Genomic DNA, 20525 nt, shown 5'->3' on the forward strand with positions numbered 1-20525 from the left:
CAAAACAAACGCATAGCATCATGCCTCCACCACCATGCTTGATAGTCACCGTGAGATGTTTGTCCTATCCTATTTGATGAGCAGCAGCAATTGTATCTTTAAAATCATTGGTAATGCCATGCCTCCTTGTGAGTGTGTCACACTTGCTAATGCTTTAGACCAGCAAACTGGCAAAACTTCTGCTTTTATAAAATGTGAGGCAAACTCAAATTCTTCTATATGAATGCATTTAATTAGCAGTACCTGGCTCCCAATTAACCCTCTTAATTCCCTACAGAAGCAGTAAAGGTCTACTTATTTATTTATTTTTGATACAAACACATTTTCCTTTTTTTCAGTTAACAATGAGACAGTATCTGTCATATTTAGCTAATTTTAATAACTGATCAGTTTACCTTCACTATATCCTGACAAGAAAAATGTTGGAATTTAAACAGGGCATACCTTCTTTTGACCATGACTACAGAATATAATTGTAAGAAAAAGGAAATATGGATATATCCTAGGATATAATACATCCTAAAAGACTTTCTTTGATGGGGCTTTAATCTCATAGCAGTTTTGAATTTGGAGTCTTGTAATCACTTGTTATACATATAAATGTTCACTGTTAAATGTAAAAAAAAAAGGAATAGAAAGACCAGAGAAGCAGGGAGAGTTAACATGATGTTGCAAGTTTGGCACTTCTATTCTTTCAGGCTCTGCTTTGATCACATGAACATACAGATCTGTGGTTCATTAACACCTGGCTCGCTTGCAACGATGGTCGCTATACTTAGGCCTCTGTGCCCACACAGGCTGATTACCGCCTTATGATTTTGCTTTATACTGAGGGCTGTGCGATATGACGAAAAGCTCATATCCCGATATAACACATGTATCGTCCGATAACGATATAAATCACAAATTTAACATTTTCTGTAAATTCTGTGAGTCTCGGGCAGCTCGACTTGCATGAAATGTTTCCAGCTGGGCGTCGTGTACCTGGAGTCGAGTGTTTTAACGATGTAAGTATTAATTACACGGCGTGCTGCGGGGAAAAGCCCGTTCTAACGTTTGAGTCTAAGGTTTATTTTTTAGCACCTGACGGCTCTTTTATGCTTCTCTTTCGTAAACACTCTGCATGCTCTTTCATGTGATTCAGTTTATTTTGAAAAGTCTCAACAGGATCTTGAGCTTTATTGTGAAAGGTTTATGTGGAAAATAAACAAGCAGACATGCAATGGTTTTACCGTCATTGTTGCTAACGACAACGCATAAAAACAGGTGCTTGTCCGTCCCTAGTGTGGTTATATAAAATATAAGAGAAAGAGAGAACTTTAAGAAATTAATATAACCACTACAGTGACCATCAAAACGATGAAAAAATATTGCCGTAAACAGTTTATTTTGTGACACCACGAAGCAAACGATAGAAAATCGATATATCGTTATCCGATATATATTGTTATATCGAACAGCCGTATTTATACTAACATTCTTCTCTTGTGGTGATCTGCCAAGTTCTATTTCATTCCTCTGCTTGCCTTCATTCACCTTTCTGACCTACTCTGTCAACCACATCAAGCTCACACAGCCATCACTAGTTTTCCACACTCACACATTCCAAAACTTTGGCAGCTGCCTCCATCTTATTGAACTTGTGACAAGCTGGTGAAACTTTTTGGTTCACTAAATCCATTGAAAATGCCACTGTGAAACTCAAGTACATGGTGTAACCATTCTTTGATCTAACTTTGGTTCTTTTAAATGCCCACAAGTACAATACGAACATGCTGATGTTTCGCTTTTATAATATCAGGTTCATACAAATGCATTGAAAACATCTGGATGGATTAATAATCTATACACTCGATTCAGGATTTGGCAAAATGGATGTTTGCTATTGTGTAATTCCAGTTTAATTCACATACACACAAAGCTAATGCATTATGCATTGCAAGTCCTTTCACAGAGTTTTATCAATCTGTTGGCTTTAGAAATCTGTGCACACAGAGCTGGTGTGGATGCTTTCCAAACATCCAAGAGTTTTATTTAGAAGTCTCCCTGAATTCATTACTTTGCTTAGAAGTTTTCCTCTCTCATTTTATCTTGTGAAACATTATTTATCCTCTTATATACTCAACCTCTTTTTATTATCAACCTCCTACATCACTTCAAATACAGACACAGAGAATACTGACAGAACCACATATTATACATTTCTTTAAAATGACATTCACCACTCAAGCCCCTGCTGCTTTTAACGTGTGTGACGTTTAGAGATATTTCTCAAAATCCAAAGTCAGAGTTAAGCCTTTTTTTTTTCCTTTGCCATTTCAGTTACAGTCCAGGCTCTTCTTTATTCTTCCTATTCTCTCTGAAAAAGCTCTCTAATCCCTTGTCTTTCAGTTATCAGCTGGCAAAACTCAGCAAGAAGCGAGACGATGATTCGATTATGAGCAAAGTAGAAGCAGAAGGTAGAATAACAATTTCGTTAGTTTATATGATTTTAAAGGGCTTTAAAGCTCAACGCATTCTGTTTTTACTGATTTGAGGAAACAAGGTTTTTCATTGAATTGTGAAACGTTTTCTATATTTATTAAAGCAAGTGGTGGGTTTTTTTCAGCTTATTTTGAAAAGATGCCAACTAGGATTACTGCTCTTTTGTCAGCAGTGATAACTTCTAACTCAGTATCTTGTGAGCACTATTTTAATGCTGATACAGTACCTATTTGTCAACTTTCCAGACTGAGAGTCACAGTAGGAGGCGCACATTTCAAAAGTCCCTGAACTTATAGAAATACATACTTCGATATGCATATTATTCAACCATACTGACATTCTTGGCAGTATAAAAACACCTTAGAGTTCAGTTCTTTGAATTATTACAACTACAAAAGTACAGTGTGCTCCTGAGACTAAAAGTGGTTGGACTACATCAGTCTGTGTACTAATAAAACAATCTTGATGCATGCTCAATCATCCAGGTAAGTAAATCTCCAAAAGTTGATTCACAGAGACCTGGTGTTTAGGAAAAAAGCGTCTCAACGCATACTCAAGTATCGGAGCAGTTGAAACGCATTTTTTCTGAACACCGGGTCTCTGTGGCTTTTAAACCGCAAAACATGCTGCGCCAAAAATTGGTCCACCTCAAGGATCGGGTCCCCCGAAACAAACAGAGTAACATAGTGTACGCTGTTAAGTGCCAGGAGGATTGCCAGGATTTATACATCAGGGAAACCAAACAACCTCTAGCGAAGCGGATGGCACAACACAGAAGTCCAGATGCTTTTCTTTGCAAGCTCCTTTGACTACGATGACCTGGATGACTGAGAACCTTCACAGACACAGAAGAGCTACCTCATCAGGCCAGGACTCTGCAGCCTATTTACACCTACAGGCCAGTGGACACTCTTTCAAGGATGAGGATGTACACATCCTGGACACGGAGGAACGCTGGTTTGAGCGGGGAGTCAAGGAGGCCATTTATGTGAAAGGGGAAAGACCATCTCTGAATTGAGGAGGGGGACTGAGGGTACATCTTTCACCATCTTACAATGCTGTGATTGCAGCCATTCCCCAACTCTCTGTGAATGGTACTCATGGCCATTGATCAGTGGGTTTTGGTCAGTGGTTGCTGATCAATGGCCATAAGAATTTGCATAATTAAGATTAAGGAACTGACCTCACAGCCCATTGTTTCTTCAGTGGGCTGGTTTCAGTCATTATGCAAATGTACTGTTTATAAGATTGGGGAAACCTGTAAATGGCCTGTATTTGTATAGCGCTTTACTAGTCCCTAAGGACTCCAAAGCACTTTACATATTCAGCCATCCACCCATTCACACACATATTCACACACTGGTGATGGCAAGCTACATTGTAGCCACAGCCACCCTGGGGCGCACTGACAGAGGCTGTATTCAGATGAGACTGAAGAAGTCACTTGGATGAGTGACAAAATGTTTCTCCCACAAAACGCTACGTCCAGATGAACAGAATCAACTTTTGGAGACGAATAAAACAATATTTTGGCTTGCTGTTTAAACGTGGGAGGAAAAATCAGATGAACAAAGGCAATAATGAAGTTAGAAGATAATACTGAATATCATAACTAGAGCCTTTTGCTTAATTAGTTTAAAAGTCTCAATATCTTCCGTAATGAAAGCAATCATAATTACTGTATCCAAAACAGCAAACCGTAATCCAATGATCTTAATTAGCTCAAAAGAAGTACAAGTTTAACTGATTTTGATAACTTGGGAAGCTTCATGTTCACCCAAAGTAAATCCCTGATCTGAACATCCAAATGACACTTAGATACATGGACAGGAGGGACTAGGGATGGCAAAACCACCTGACCACCACCCAACTCATAAATTAAACCAACACAGATGTGCCAAAAACTGGACACTCTGATAGCTGACCTGACTTTGATTTCCTTTGCCCCTTCAAAACAAATATATGGGGAGGATTTTTTTATAACTCATCCCTTTAGTCTTTAAATTAGAACTCCCTTTGGCAGCTGTGCCCACACAGGACAAGCTTTTTGTTACTTTGTTTTGTCCTACAATACTTGACCCAGTATCAAATGGTTTAAAAAGAATATAAACAATATGAACAAATATGCCAAGAAAAATTGTATTCATGTCCCAGAAGGACTCATAAATGAGATTTGTTTGCAAAGAGCCACAGAAGCTAACGGAACAGTCGCTGACCTGAAAGTGGCAATGGGACTTTGCTTTCTGACAGCTGTTTTCTCTAAGCTTGTTCTGCTCTGTGATAAAGTGTACATGGTTAAGCGAGCAAACGAGGAGCAACATCATCAGCCTTGACTGCAAGTGACATCAAACCAGCAGGATATCAACGCTTTCCCCTGAAAATGGCTAAAAGGTGTCACACTGAGTACTGAAGATAATGAAATGGCAATCCAGTCTGAAGAGATTCCCCTACTGCACCAATGGGTATGCTGGTTCAGTCTTTACTACAGTTATATATGTCATCATAGATTTATGTGGGGTTTTTTTCACATATCATAGTGGCTATTTTAACCAGGTGTTTATGACTGAGTGTGACAGTTTTCTATAACCGCACCATTTAAATTCCTCCAACACCTCCAAAATGATGGAACAAAGAAACAATCAGAGTTGTTTGTGGTTAATGTTCCAACATGTTTTAAAAGTCTGCTGGCTCAAAAAGAAGCCAAATTATAGTTTGGCCTATCTGTCTGTCTGGCAGGTGGATTCAAATTTAACAACCTTTATTTATCTCATTTAGTTCTCTACATTTAGGAGTTTTAGTTCTGTCAGGTGGAATTTTGCAGTTGTGCACCTCATCTCTGAGGACATTTATGCAATTGACCTTAACACATAACTGGTGTTAGCGATGCTTGGTAAAAAAAGAAAAAGACAGTCAAACTACTACAAGAGTATTTTATCTTTCACAGTGAGGTGAACAACATTTGCTTCTTATCAGCATAACATTTAAGACGTGTACTGATAAAAAAAGGAAGTAAATGACATCTTTGTAAAAAGAGAACCTCTTCCTAAAACTAAATATTTCAATTTCAATCACTTACTTTGAGAACTGATTGCCAACCTTTTAACTACCCTGTCATGTTGAAATAATAAAAGTGTTCTGGCTTTTTTGCTGTCTGAGTCTGCTTTCTGGAACCAAGGTGCAACTCGTTACATGCACAGATTGAAGTAAATATTTTTCTACTCTTTTAAGCTCGGGTCTGCAAGAAATAAGACACATGTGTGGAAAAATAAAAACAAGTGGGGCAGCTGTATGCTGTTATTCTACAGACAAAAAAGAATCTGACCACTGTTTCTATTCAGATCAATTATATTGCAATACACCACTGTTCTTTTTTGAATAATTCAGGTCACTCACCCTTAAAGGTTTTTAATCAGGTGTATATTGATGAGGAGACATCAATTTGGGGTCTTAAAGTTGAATTGTGGACATTAGAGTGGTGAGTTGCTGTGCTGTAAAATGTATGAAAACTATATGTATGAAAGGTACCAGCTGTAAGAAGGAAAATCCTGAACCTTCAAAAACATTTTGGAAAACAAACTAAAAACATCAGAGTATCACATTCAACTCCTGGAATATTGAATTGGTCATTTAAGTAGGAGAGGAGGTCGTAATCTGTTTCAGCTGCACCTGAAATAACTAGTTCATGCATTTATTACTTCCAGGCTGGACGACTGTAATTCATTATTATCAGGATGTCCTAAAAACTCCCTGAAAAGCCTTCAGCTAATCCAAAATGCTGCAGCAAGAGTCGTGACAGGGACTAGAAAGAGAGAGCAGATTTCTCCTGTTTTGGCTTCCCTTCATTGGCTTCCTGTTAAATCCAGAATTGAATTCAAAATCCTGCTCCTCACATACAAGGTCTTAAATAATGAAGTCTGTTTTTGTTTGTTTGGTCAGAGACATTCAGTGGCCAAGCAGATGCCAATCGTGCTGATGAGTTAAGGATCTTGCATGGCCCTGTCCAACTCTCCTAGAGTAACTGTCTATCTCTTAGAACCTCCTCCATATTTTTGAGAATGTGCCGGAAATCACAGTGGAAAAGGCACGTGTTGATGTGCAATAATGGAGGACTTAAACTATTAGTAGTGGCACTGACCCTAGTCAAATGCAAGGCAGGAAAAATTACATTCCTTTGTTACGAGTCGTCTCAGTGTTACACCTGTAGTGTACATGTTATTAATTTCAAATCAATTCAATTCAATTTTAATTATATAGCGTCAAATCACAACAGCAGAATTAGCAGGTCCACCACCAACACATGACAGACAGAGAACTATGGTGCCTGTAAGATCATTCAGCATGACCGGCCTGGCAATGGGTCAGTGATGGTCTGGGGAGGCGTATCCATGGAGGGACACGCAGACATCTACAGGCAAGGCAGCGACACCATCATTCATTCAATATCAGTAAAGATATTCATCATCTTTTCAGATCCGATGTCTTCCTTCAATTTATTTATTATTTGGGCACTGTATGTTTGTGTTTTCAAAGCATTGACATAAATCAGTTAACTTGCTGGGTTACTAACTTAACTTGGAGTGAACAAATCAAAGAAAATCTTTATGCTTTTGTTGAAAATACAGCTTGAAAAGGATAAGCGGAAGCGAACGGATGGATAGATGGCAATGATATTATATGTTATATTACTAAATACCAAAGTAAAACATCATAGTACTGTTTGTATGCAGTGATATGATATAATATAAAATAAAATATATAAAACTGAAATACATCATTAAAAAGCATAAAAATTGTTCCAGTAACACATTAAATAATAGGTAAAAAAAACCCAAAAAACTATATAAACATCTTTGTCTCCATATATCACAGAGCCACAGCTCCGTGGCCGAGAGTCCAACATGCCAGAAAGCAAGCTTGAAGTGATTTATAATTTTTAATTAGTTTGATATGTTGGTACTCACCACAAACAGGCATTGATAAATGTCAGAAAATGTGAGTGTCGGTGGTTTTTTGCCCTTGTTTAGCTTCTTTCTGTGTAGTATAAAGTAGTATAGTTTTCTTGTGAGTGTTTTGTCAGGATTCATTAGTGTGGTTTCCTCCTTATTACTGGTTCAGGTGCTTGTATTTGTTTTGGTTTTGCATAGCAAATGCAATGATAATCCTGTTATCCTTATACCTGGGCACCTCCAGGTTTTATACGCAAAGGTTTTCTCAACCGCCTTTACAATTATCTCCAAGACCTATATTCCCTTAAGAAGTTAGTGGCAGTGAGTGTGCAGTTTTAGAGAGTTAGGATTCACTCATTATGTTTTTACATCTGTGGACAAAACAAAAGGACAATCTTTCCCAACTGGCTTTGTTTTAATCAGACAGTCAGCACAGTGAGGCATTAACAGGCTGAAAGACCTATTCTTCCAGTCTAATGAAATGTAATAGCAGTGATGACCTAGCGTGTTTTCCTTTGATTGTGCAGTTGTATCAGTGAAATGGAAAATCACAGTAGTTTTTTTTAGTTACTTCATGAATCATAGAGTAAAAATGGAACTGAATGATCAATGAATTTGAGGCAGCCTTTCAGATGATGAAATAAAAGAGTCAGAAGCAGCTGTTGACCATCTGGTGACATCTGTGCTTACGTCCCATCAGGACCAACATTGCAGACTAGCAAAAATATGGACAGCAAGGCAGAACACCCACTAATAGAGCAGTCTGTAAAGTTAGGAGAGACCTTTTAATGTTTTTTCATAATTTTTGACTATTTACATTGTAGATTCTCACTGAAGGCATCAAAACTATTTTTTATTTGTGAGTATTTTCCATATTTCCATAGTGAGTATATGTTTTATATTTTAGATTCTACAAAACAGCCGCCCTTTGCTTTGATTGCAGCTTTGCACACTCTTAGCATCCATTCATGGCATTCATGAAGTCATCACCTAAAATGGTTTTCCATCAGTCTTGAAAGAGTTTCTCAGAGATCTTTGGGGCTTTTGTCTTCACTCTGTGGTCCATCTTATCCCAAACCATCTCAGCTGGGTTCTGGTGAGCTGACTGTGGCGGTCACGCCATCTGGCGCTGCACTTCATGACTCTCTGTCTCACGCAGCTCTGAGGTGTGTTTGGGGTCATTGTCCTGTTGAAAAATAAATGATGGATGGCATGTCGCTGCAGGATGCTGTGGAGCCACGCTGATTCAGTGAGCCTTCAATTATGAATAAATACCCTAACAGTGTCACCAGCAAAGCACCCCCATACCATCATACCTGCTCCTCCATGCTTCATGGTGGGAACCATGCATGTAGAGACCATCCGTTCACTTTTTGTGTGTTGCACAAAGATACAACAGGTGGAACCCAAGATATCAAATTTGGACTAATCAAACCAAAGCATAGATTTCCACTGGTCTAATGTCCATTCCTTGTGGGGTTTTTTTGGCCCAAACAAATCTTTTCTTCTTGTTGCTCCTCCTTAATAGTGGTTTCTTAGCAGCTGTTTGATCATGAAGGCCTGATACGTGCAATCTCCTCTGAACAGTTGATGTAGAGATGTGTCTACTACTGGAACTCTGTCTGGCATTTATCTGGGCTCTCATCTGAGGTGCAGTTAACTTTCAATTTCAGAGGCTGGTGACTCGGATGAATTTATCCTCAGCAGCAGAGGTGACTCCTGGTCTTCCTTTCCTGGGGCGCTCCCCAGTTTCATCGTAGTGCTTGAAGGCTTTTGCGACTGCATTCAAAGTTTTAGCAAGAACTGACTGACCTTCAGTTCTTAAAGTAACGATGGACTGTCGTTTCTCTTTACTTAGCTGATTGGTTCTTGCTATAATATAATTGTAACAGTTTTCAAATAGGGCTGTCAGCTGTGTACATCACCTGCACAACACAATTTATAATCCCAACCCCATTAAGAAGGCAAGAAATTTAACAAATGAACCCTGACAGGGCACACCTGTGAAGTGAAAAACATTTCAGATGACTACATCATGAAGCTCATTGAGAGAAAGCCAAGGGTTTGCAGCGCTGTCAACAAAGCAAAGTGTGACTACTTTAAGTAAACTAAAATATGAAAACATATTTAGAGTTTTTAATAATTCATATATATACACACACATATATCTAGCTTCATAAATTTTATGTCTTCAGCATGTATCTACAAAGTAGAAAGTAGTAAAAATAAAGAAAAAAACATTAAATGAGAAGTTGTGTCCAAACTTTTTACTGACAGTGTACAAATAAATATATTCGAAAAATTAACCTGGATAGAAGTGGATCAACGTGTTGGATTTTCATCTTTAAAGACTTTTTTTAAAAACAAGATTGCATTAACTGCCTTTTTCACAGTCTCCTGTTCTCAGAGGCTCAAAAGTAACTGAATAACTTATTATTAATAATTCATTGCCAGGAGAGGATTGTTTGTTTTCCATGTCAAATGAAGCAGAAAAAAGATATGGTGTTGATTATTTATATTTAACAGCTGTTTACTAGAATTTGAATTGTCAATATGAGGTCCAAAGAGGTGTCACTGCAAGTGAGGGAGGAATCATTTGGCTGAAAAACCAAAATAAAAAAAAATATAAAAAAAACAACCCAAAAAATCTGATAGCAAAAACTTTAGCAATGGCCAAACATCAGGTATATCTGAAAAAACAAAAACAAACAAACAAACAAACAAAAAGTACTGCACTGGCCAGCTCAGCAACATCAAAAGACTTCTCCAGAAGTGCACAGTTTGAAATTTAAAAAATAAAATTGGGGGGAAGTGAAAGAAAAATTAACTTGTACCATAGTTAAGAAGATCAAAGAATTTAGAATGAAAATAATAGCTCATTATCTCAAATATACCACATGACCTGTTAAACATGGAGGCAATGTTATGGCGGGGGCACGTATGGCTGCTAATGGAAATGTGTCACTAGTGTTTATTGAAGATGTGACTGCTGATAGAAATAGCCGGATGGATTCTAAAGTGCAGAGAACGATACTCTTTGTTCATATTCAGCAGAATTTAGCAAAGATGATCAGAGAGAGCTTCACTGTGCAGATAGATAACGACCCAAAGAAACTGGAAACGCAACCCCAGAGTTTCTCAAGGCAAAAATATTGGATATTCTTCAATGGCCAAGTCAGTCACCTCTCAGCCCAACAGAGCATGCTTTATTAAAGATAATACTGATGCCACAGAGTCCCACAATGAAGCAGCAGCTGAAGGTGGCTGCAGTAAAGGCCTAGCAGAGCTTCTCAAGGGAGGAAACACAGCATTTGATGTATTATGTATTAAAGTATCCTAAAAAGTTAAAACTTTTTTAAACTTCTTGGATTAAAGTTGAAAGTTTACACTTCAATCACATCTTGCTTATGATTTAGTTTCATTTGTACAGTTTTTATAAATTGTGCCAATGTCTAAATACTTATGGACGCTATATGTTTAACAGTTAGGTGCTGGATTACAAAACAAACCAACTGACTATTCTTTCTACAGTGTACCACTGTGTTATCTGGCAATGTACTAATCTGTGATTGCATACTGTGAAATAGTTTTAACTGCTACACACCAGCACCTGCTGAAAACAAAACTGACATCACGTCATAATTCTTCCTGCAGGATCATGAAACGAAGCTCGGGGAATGGATAGAAGTCATGAAGAAAAAAAAATGTCATTCATTATAATGTGACAGTTGGTTTATAAGCTGCACCTGTTTCACCACAGGAGTCATGATTGATGATTGTCTCCTCAAGATTAATTCTTGAAATCAGTCGTGCATAAGCCTACTCTACCAATCCGAGCTGCAGATCAGCACACGTGAGAAAGTTCCAACATTAAAAGGTTTGCATTTCTATGCTTTACGGTGCTTTGGACCTTTTCACTCTGTTATCAATAAATGTTAGTTATGATGAAAAATCACTTTGAGTAATGTAATTCCAGTGTAGGATATAAATAGATAAGCACATATTTTTAAAGCAAATTTAATAACTGGACTTGTGTCTTGGTATTTGGTGTATATATAATTTCAAGGTTAATAAAGAAAAAATGGACAGAGGAGGAAATCAATGGGTGAGGCAAAAGAGAAACACACTTAAAAATAAAACATTGGAGGAGTTTGGTTTGTTATCATCGTAATTTAATTTCTTGAACTGCTTTATAGTTCAAACTTTATATTATATAATGCTTAACCCTTTAAAGCCGGTAGGAGCAGGCACGCTCTGTTTTGCGTAACTATTTTTAAATCCCGGTAGCTCTGCAACCACGTAAGCTAGCGCAATAATTTTTTTGCATATGAAACCGGAGGAGTTGTTCTTACATCTTATGCCATCAGCTTGTTTTAAGTCCCAGTTTCCTTCCACATATAGCTTTGCAAAAACTGGATAAAAAGCACTTGCGGCAACAAAAACATAATATTCCAGAAACACGCTTTGCGGATCTGATCAGCTGTTTGTAACACTTCCTACGTCCATCAGCTTTCCGAAACCGGAAGTGACGTCATTTTGCGGAAATGTAGTTTTTTTTACCATCAGGGCCTTATGAGCCTATACTGGTGTATAGTTATCTTTGAGTTTATGACTTTCTGTGTTGTTTCTGGGATGCTTAGGACTCATATTGCACTGCTGAAAATAGTTTATTTTGATGCATATGCTGTTTTTTTGCAAATTTGCATTATAATATTTATTTTCGTTTTTCCTGCAGTATATAAAAATTGGTGTATTTCAAAAATAAAACCATGAAGACACTTAAAATAAATTTCCTGTGGTGGGAAACTAGTTTGTGCAACTTTTTTGTATTTACAGTTTTGAGGGATAAGCCTCTTAAATTTCTCTAACTAGAAATATATGTTAAAAAAACAAAAACGATTTTACATTTTTTTGTAGTTTATTGCACTTTTTGGCAATGTATGTAATTACTATGCACTTAATGCAGACATATTATTAAAATTTGGGCTATAATGGTTGTATTGATGTATATCAACTTGAAATGCTCCCAAAAATGACACTACAGCATGTAAAAATATAATATAAGCTCTGGCGGACTTGGTTATATGGTAGGTCTTAAAGGGTTAAGAGCTACTATGACAGCTGTGCATAAGATGCAAATGATTTAGTGTTATGAATAATGATTATTTCTGAGCAGAATTCTTCATTCCTACCGTATCCTGACACCCATCAGCTGTATTTATAGTCCTTATGCCTCAAGCCAGCTCTGAACCTTTGCTTCTGGGTCCAGGTCGGGTTGAGTTCAGTACTGAGTTTTACCAGTGCAGGACTCGAAGGTACATCATAGATGTAAATTAACATATTTTAAAAAACAGCAGCCAGCATGCATATTAATACCACTGCCCATGCCACCAGCAGGTGACGAGGAAAGCTAAGTTTATACATTTACAAATCACAGCTTGCATCAACAAGGTTCTCTAATACAGTAGCAGTGGTTATTACTCAAAAGCAAGGGTGTTTGTATGTATGAGTGTCTACACCAGTAATTTATCACATGAACCAATAAACCAGGAAAATCTCAAACACTGTGTATGTGTCAGCCATTACCTAAGGGCTTTCTGGAGCTGGTATTTTGAAGATGTATGCATCAGGGCATATGAGTTTATTAACAAGTGTTCAAGTAGAAACAATGACTCACCACAGTTCTCCTCATCTGCTTGATTTCCACAGTCATCGATACCGTTGCAGTGCATGAGCTGAGGGAGACAAAAGGTCAGGTTCCCACAGGGGAAATATCCTAGTGGGCAAGTCCTCCTCTCCTCTGTCATATTGAGTGCTGTAAACAAAGCAGAAAAGCAATATGATTGAATAGAAAGTTTCTGATACTCTATTTTATTCCTGTCAAATGTGTCAGTAAAATGTAACATTTATCAACCTCATCTTGATATTTTTGTGAGCTCCTGAACATCCAGGCTGCTGTTCTTTCTGCAATCCATAACAAGCTGCTGTACTTCATTAAGCAATCTTAAATAACTGATGTACTTCAGAGACAGAACAAAAACTAGTATCTGCATCAAATGTAAAATGGGCTTTATGAAACATGGACATCTTCTCTATTCTTTCAATCGCACTCTAACTATTAAAATTCCATAGTGAGTCTGCCTTTGGTTCAAAAAACAGTACGTGGGCCCAACTTTAGGTCATACATTAAACCTATACTGGCATTCCTGGACTGACACCCAATTATAATCACAATCTACTCCTTTTCTTCAATCCCTTCTCTTGCCCTTAGTGCAAACTGTTAAAGTAAAGTAAATGCAGGTGCTTTATTTGGTATTATATAATGTGTTTGTGTGTGTTCTTTAAATAATATTTTGGGATAATAAACAATGCCTCATGTTGGCAGGCCTAAAAGACCTGCTCCTGACTTGAAACATTGCACCTTTGAGGTATCAAACAAGTTGAACAGCTGAAGGTGCAAATTAATCAAAAGGTTTCACTCATGGCATGCTGCACATGCTCGTATTTCTGATTATGTTTACAATAAATTCCCCTCACACTTTATTTTCTGTGAAAAACCCAAAACAAAACCATATCAGCTTCACATCTTGAAACCCGACGGCATGAAATTAGATTCAGTCGAGTAAAAGTCACTGAATTTTATACATCAAGCTGGACAGTTTCATTATGCTGAAAATGCTGGGAAATAATTTTCATCTCCTTTTTATTTTGATAACACCTGGTGTGCCCAACATTTCTGCCTCCTTTTTGTTTTTCCTGAAAGCAACTAATACAACACCAGTGCGCTAATACCATGGAAGGGTTAGCAGCACTTGAAATCATAAAATAAACACATGCCCTTAATATTTAAAACAGTTAAAATCATCATATTACTCACTAACACTATCAGTCTTTTCTTGATTCTTCCTAAATCACCATGTTAGTGATGGATTATGAACAATATATTAAAATTTAGCTTTCAAAACCCCATTATTGTTTTTTAAATAGTTCAATCTGTAATTGAAATCAGTTTGGGAATACTAATATAGATCTCACACATCAGTAGTTACTCACTGCAGCACAATAAGATGGCATGCTGGCAGTGTTTAAAGTCTAATACATAAATAAGAATAACCCAAACCTCCGATGTTTGGCTTCTTGCTTTTTCCCTCCTCAAAGAACGGAAATTAAAGCAATTCTTAGATGTTAGCTTTTGCCTGTAGATGCTCATGCTGTCACGTAACCTAACTGCCAACAGTCTTAAATAGCTGGTGTAGGAAATATGAGTGGCTGTAATTTTAAATGAACTTTTCAAAAGAAGTGCATTTGCATGACCCACTCTGCAGTTCAAGGAAAAGGCAATTATACCAGATAATTAGTTGCTGCTGAACTTGTAAAGCAGAGTAGCAAAGTCAGTTTGTTTAATTCAGTGGATTCAATTGAATCCACTGCTTCCAGAATTGAATAAACAGTTTTGTAGTTTAACATTTCATTTATCCCTTTTAGTCTTTTAACCGAGGTTTCTAGAAGCCTTCTGAGACACTTGTGCAGGGAAGGGTTTATATTTTCATTTAATTTGAGCTCATCATCTGTGACAGCTGATTTTCTCCTTGCTCATCATGAATCTATTTCCTCTGCGACGGCGGAATATGTCACGTAAGCATCTGCATCAGGTTAAACTAGGGTGATCAAACACATTCATTTCTGGTTAACTCTAAAAGACTCGCTATAGACAGACAGGAAGACTTGCTAGCCTTGCAGCATAAAGGCTGCGAAGTAAACGATTAAATTCTCCTTTGAAAACCAGCATCTGAACACATAACCCCTAATCCCCTAATGTCTAATGACTTCTACTAGCACACAAATCTCTCTTTAACAGTGGAGAACTATAAAGTATGACAGCATCATGCACTGTAATAGTATATATTAGATTGTATTTTATTTTCTATTTTAAAAAAATCCAATCAAAATATATAGCACAACTTGCAGGGAATATTCCTTTAGAAATCACATGGAGGAATGCTTCTGTTGCATTACCATTTAAGATTATTTACTGACTAAACTTTTCACAATTAATCCCTAAATGTTTCTAGCTATTAGCCAATGGAATTGTATACATGAAGTCAAATGTTCAGCTCACATTGCTGGACATTAAATGGTCTTGTCTCTGCCAAACCCCTATTGCAGGCTCTGTTGACACCCCTTAACCAGACTATTTACTGTAGCGAAAACATGTCCTTGCCTTGTTTTGTGTGCAACATGCAAGAAAAAGAAACTTCAGCTGATAGTAAGATAAGATAAGATAAGATAAGATAAGATAAAACTTTATTAATCCCTCGGGTGGGTTCCTCTGGGAAATTCGGTCACAAGTTCTGCCATGTGTGTCAGGCAGATAGTGTCTGGACGTGATCGTTGTGCCTCTGCCAGTGCCCGATGTTCATAATAACTGAACAGAGAATTAAATATTCTGAACGTACTTGGCTGCCGATGATATATGAATTCCTTGGTGATAACTTGTCTGGTTAAAAGTGACATCCACAAATAACAGCCACAACAAGCCATTTCAGTACTTTACATTTTCAGTTTACTTTCTCAGTAAGCTGAAAATTAAAAAAGTACCAAGTAATTAACAAACTGTAATATTTATCTAGATAAAAACTTTTCACATGGTTAATTCTTTAAAAAGGTCTATAGCCATTATAAATACCAATAAATGGGTTTTTTTTACTCTAATTGTAACTTGATTTGAGAATCAGTTGCTTACTTTCCTAGGACACATATCAGATAAGGTTTCTCTACATTCACTTACTTATATTCTTCTTCAACATTAACTAATCAATAATCCCATTAATCACTCTTCAGGACTGGACATTTCAGTGATTGTACTACACAGTATAAGAATAATAAAGCATATCACAAATAACAGTGAAAATTATTCTATTATTAATTATACACTCTTATATCAGCTCGTTTCATTGGTTGTTTGTCTAACATTGTTTATTTGTAATATTTGCACGTAACCGTTCAGTTACAATATGCTGTTCCTCAATATTTAGACTGACACAAGTACATTCACTTAAATGAGCGTGCAATTTGTATTACAGATAAGCTGCTCATCTAAAAAAGTGTGATATTTACACTTTGAGCATAAACCCTTCAGGCGGATAATTGCTGTTAGGGTTACAGCATAGTGAAGAAAAAATGGAGAAAATAACTCTTTAATATTCATATTCCCCAAAATTTAATTTCACTACTTTCCTAACTAACTATCCCTGACTTTTCAGCTGGCATCAAAGACCAACTGCAAATATTCAACATTTATGCAAATGAATGTCTTATATGTTTACTTATACATTGTATATATGTCATATGAAATAATAATGCATTTAATAACAAGTTCAAACATGGACTCAAGTGAAAGAAATGTGAGAAAATTCATTAAATATGCTCTAAAATTAATCTGCAACTACTCAGACAGCTCTTATATTATATTGACTGTCTTGGGGATTGTTTCAACATGCTGCAGCCCCACAAAAGCTGATAAGGAAAGAGGTAAGCACACTGAAAAAAACTCAGAGAAGATGGTTTGCCACAGATGTGGTCCAACAGTTTCTACTGACTGATTGTGGATTATGGTTCCAAAGAGCTTTGTGGCATGCTCTGTGAGATTCTGGGATAAAGCCAATCAGCTGTTTGACTGTGACAACATACGAACTATGCTGCGACAGATCCATTTTTTCACAATACAGCACACAGTATAGACATGTTGTCTTCCAGTGCATGGTTGTATCTAGAATCTAATCAAAGAAAATGCAGCTCATTTCTTCCATGACTAGTTTTAGCGTAGAGTTCAGAGGTGATTCAAATGCAGACACAAGAAAACAGGATGGAGACAAAGCTGACATTAATTATTGTAATCAAGTCTACACACCAAAAGGCACCGTAGAGTGAGCACCATACTCAAAAGGAAGTCTAACTAATAACTTGGAAGGTTCAAAAAGGAAAACAAAGCCTCGGGGAGTCACACAGAGAACCACCGGGGCGGAAGGGAAACAGACAAGTCTGCAACTGACAAAGGACGCACAGGGCTAAATACACAGAGAGCTAATTGAACGCAGGTGAAATGAATGAGCGTGGACAGAGGATCACAAATGAGGCAAAAATCAACAGAAAACGCAGAAAGTTATCAAAATCAAACAAGAAGTCATTGCAAAGAAACCTTAAGAGAGACAAAGGGAACCAAAGACAGCAGTCATGGGGGAAAAAAGGAATGAAAATTATCCCAAAGAAAATCCTGGGACAGGTTATCACTGCCCTGCTGTGCCATTAGTTTATAAGCTGTATGACAGTCTTAAAAGCTTCTTCTCAAACCTACAGCTGAACACGGAGTGATGTATGATCAGTCCAAATAATGCACTAAATAGGTTTAAAATCGCAGGGAGATATTAATATCCCAAACATTTCCTTGGTCGGTGACTTCATTTTGGACTACATCAGCGACAACAACTGGCAGACTTAACTTGGTGTTCCCTTTAGGTTTCCCCCTGCTCTAAACCTTAATACAGGATGCCACACAAGTGGCGGACAGTTACTGATACAGTAGTGAATGCACTGCAGTTTTATTAGATTATGAATGCTTTAGATGAAGAACAGCGAAGATAATTCCAAAAAAAATCTAACAAATGGCAAATTCTCTGCAGTCCAATAAATGTAATAAACATGCAAAACAAACATCCTCAGACCCACATGCATAATAACATGAAATGGGACTGAAGACATTAACTGGGCATGTTTATTGATTACAATTACGTCCACATTTAGATAAGATTAAATTGTATAATATTAGAGGTGGTTATTAGTGGGTAGAATAGCCATTGCACCGAAAACCATTTTAAATACGACCAATTCAAGCTATCGTGAACGCAACAGAATTATTCTGCTATATCTTCTGTCATGCATTCGATAGAAACCCTGGAAATCACTATTCTCTCTCCCTCTCTACCCTTTTTGTTGTCCGTGCTTATGTGAAAGATATTTACTTGGATTTACCCAGCGGCTACTTCTTAAAAAGCATTATTAGAAAATATGTTCCCTTTAAAATTGGTGTGAAAAACACAATAGATTTTAGAACACTTGAAAAAAGATAACTTATCTACAGCCAGCCCATATTTTCGTGAAGAAAGAAGTTGTTAAACTTACCCCACACTCCGTAAGCGAATGCCACAGCTATATAAACTTGCATCGTGGCGCTTTGATTTTTTTTCTTTTTTCTTTTGCTGAATATCGCGCGGTTGGTCGTCTACTCGTGCAAACTGGGAATCTGTGCGTAAAAATGTCACCAAAAGTTTGCCCTTGTGTTCCTGTTACGTAATAAACGCGTGCGGTGCAGATGCAGCTAGAGAAGAACCCGTTGCCACTTCGCAAAGTCGACTCGGTCTGCAGCCAGCTCCACTAGCAGAGGGGTCTAAAGAACCAGTTGCCATCTTCTGACGCACAAGCCGCAGCAGTACAGGTGCAGCGCGCAGAGGGCGCTCGCAGGAGAAAAGGGGGTGGGGGAGCAATCTGGGTCTCTGAATAGGAGGAACAGCTAAAGTCCAAAAGCAATAATCAGTTTCGCTGATCAAATTTGTAATCAGTAGGTGTTTGTACTGAGCGCTAAACTTTAATTGTGCAGCACAGCACCCTGCAGAGTCTACAAAAGCCTCAATGACAATTCATGTGTTAGTAGGATCAGAGGAGTGTATGTGAGATCACTGAAAAAACGTCTGAGCGTGGGATAGCGCACACGATTTTCCCTGAATACCCCCCCCCCCCCCCACACACACACACACATACATTAAACATTTTCCTGTATTATAGAAATTAAAAAAATAAAAAAAAGTTGGTATGTTTGGACCATGAGAAAGAATGATCAATACAATTAGATACAAAACAAATATCTGAACTATCAGATTTAATTATTAGCTTTAACGCCGTTCATCACACGATAACAACAACTCATCAGCTTGCTTGTAAGTTGAAGTATACTTTTAGTAGTGCTTGTTAAAGCCAGTGTAAAAGATGTACAAGATATTATATGTAGGGTAGATTTACATATTAATGTCTGTGTGTTTTAACAAGTCAATATAAATTATGTATGAATGAATAAGAACCTGTGAATATTATCACTGCAGGCTGCATTTTGTCTTTCACCGCATCCTTCACTCTTTTGCTTTAAAAGGTAGTGACTTGCTGTTCTGATTCATTCTCACTTTAGTGTTATTTCAAGACACAGCTGCTATTTTCATCTAATAAACTCCCCAATGAACCAACTGTATGCTGCTTGCCTGGTGCCTGATGGCAAACACACACTGGTGAATGTAATGGATCAGCTGTTAAAGAGTCTTAGGTTTATGCACTTTGTGAGACCAAAGCCTGAGCTAAAAGAAATCCTGGACTTACCTGTAGTCAGAAGTCATCATGGGCATGAATGTAATGGTAATTTTGGGCTTACTTTTTACTGACTTTTCTAATAATTATTCCATGTACCAGTAACTGCTTTTTTACTGGTTTCTTTGTTCTTCGGAATGATTGCACGGTGTACATCTTCAGTGGCTTAAAAAACAGATTGGAACAAGGGTTGGGTGCACCGGTTTTAATTTATTTTGCATTTTCTCTCATACAAACAGGGTCAAAATACAAGCTAATATATATAATATCAAATACATCTTTAAAAGCCCCAAATTATCATGACATTCATGTCCATGATGAGTGCATGACCACAATGGTATACTTCACACAACCAGAAACATGACTCAAAATAGGTGATATTGTTGCACTGTGTTTGTTAGGAGCATTTTTGTGTCATTTTGCTGTCCCTCAGTTGTTAAATACACCTATTATAGTTACTTTAATTGATCCAAAGGCTGACATTGATTGTTACATCTCTAGTCAGAAACATAATTAAAATAAAGGCAGCACAATTCATGATTAAGCAATCATTGCTGCTGTTTGGGGGGAAAAAGACAAAAGAAGCCACCTACCAACTCTAACCAGCCCTGACCTCAGTAAGAAGTCTTTATCAAACAGGAAAAATAAAGAATAAACAATATTTGCTATGGTGTACTGGAATTGCTG

At 37.4% G+C, this 20525-nt stretch overlaps 1 protein-coding gene across 1 annotated transcript in view; it reads right to left on the reverse strand.

The window, feature by feature from the left end:
* Positions 1-19206, reverse strand: part of rxfp1 (relaxin family peptide receptor 1) — a 79182-nt gene extending 59976 nt beyond the window's left edge. Inside the window, exons 1-2 of the mRNA XM_085179332.1 lie at positions 18609-19206; positions 13108-13245 (exon numbers count right to left, since the gene is read on the reverse strand). Of these exons, the coding sequence (XP_085035458.1) occupies positions 13108-13245; positions 18609-18651 (181 nt within the window). The 5' untranslated portion in view covers positions 18652-19206. The remainder of the gene's footprint in view (positions 1-13107; positions 13246-18608) is intronic.
* Between the last annotated feature and the right edge of the window lie 1319 nt (positions 19207-20525).

This window comes from Neolamprologus multifasciatus, chromosome 2, assembly GCF_963576455.1.
Source record: "Neolamprologus multifasciatus chromosome 2, fNeoMul1.2, whole genome shotgun sequence".
Lineage (NCBI taxonomy): Eukaryota > Metazoa > Chordata > Actinopteri > Cichliformes > Cichlidae > Neolamprologus > Neolamprologus multifasciatus.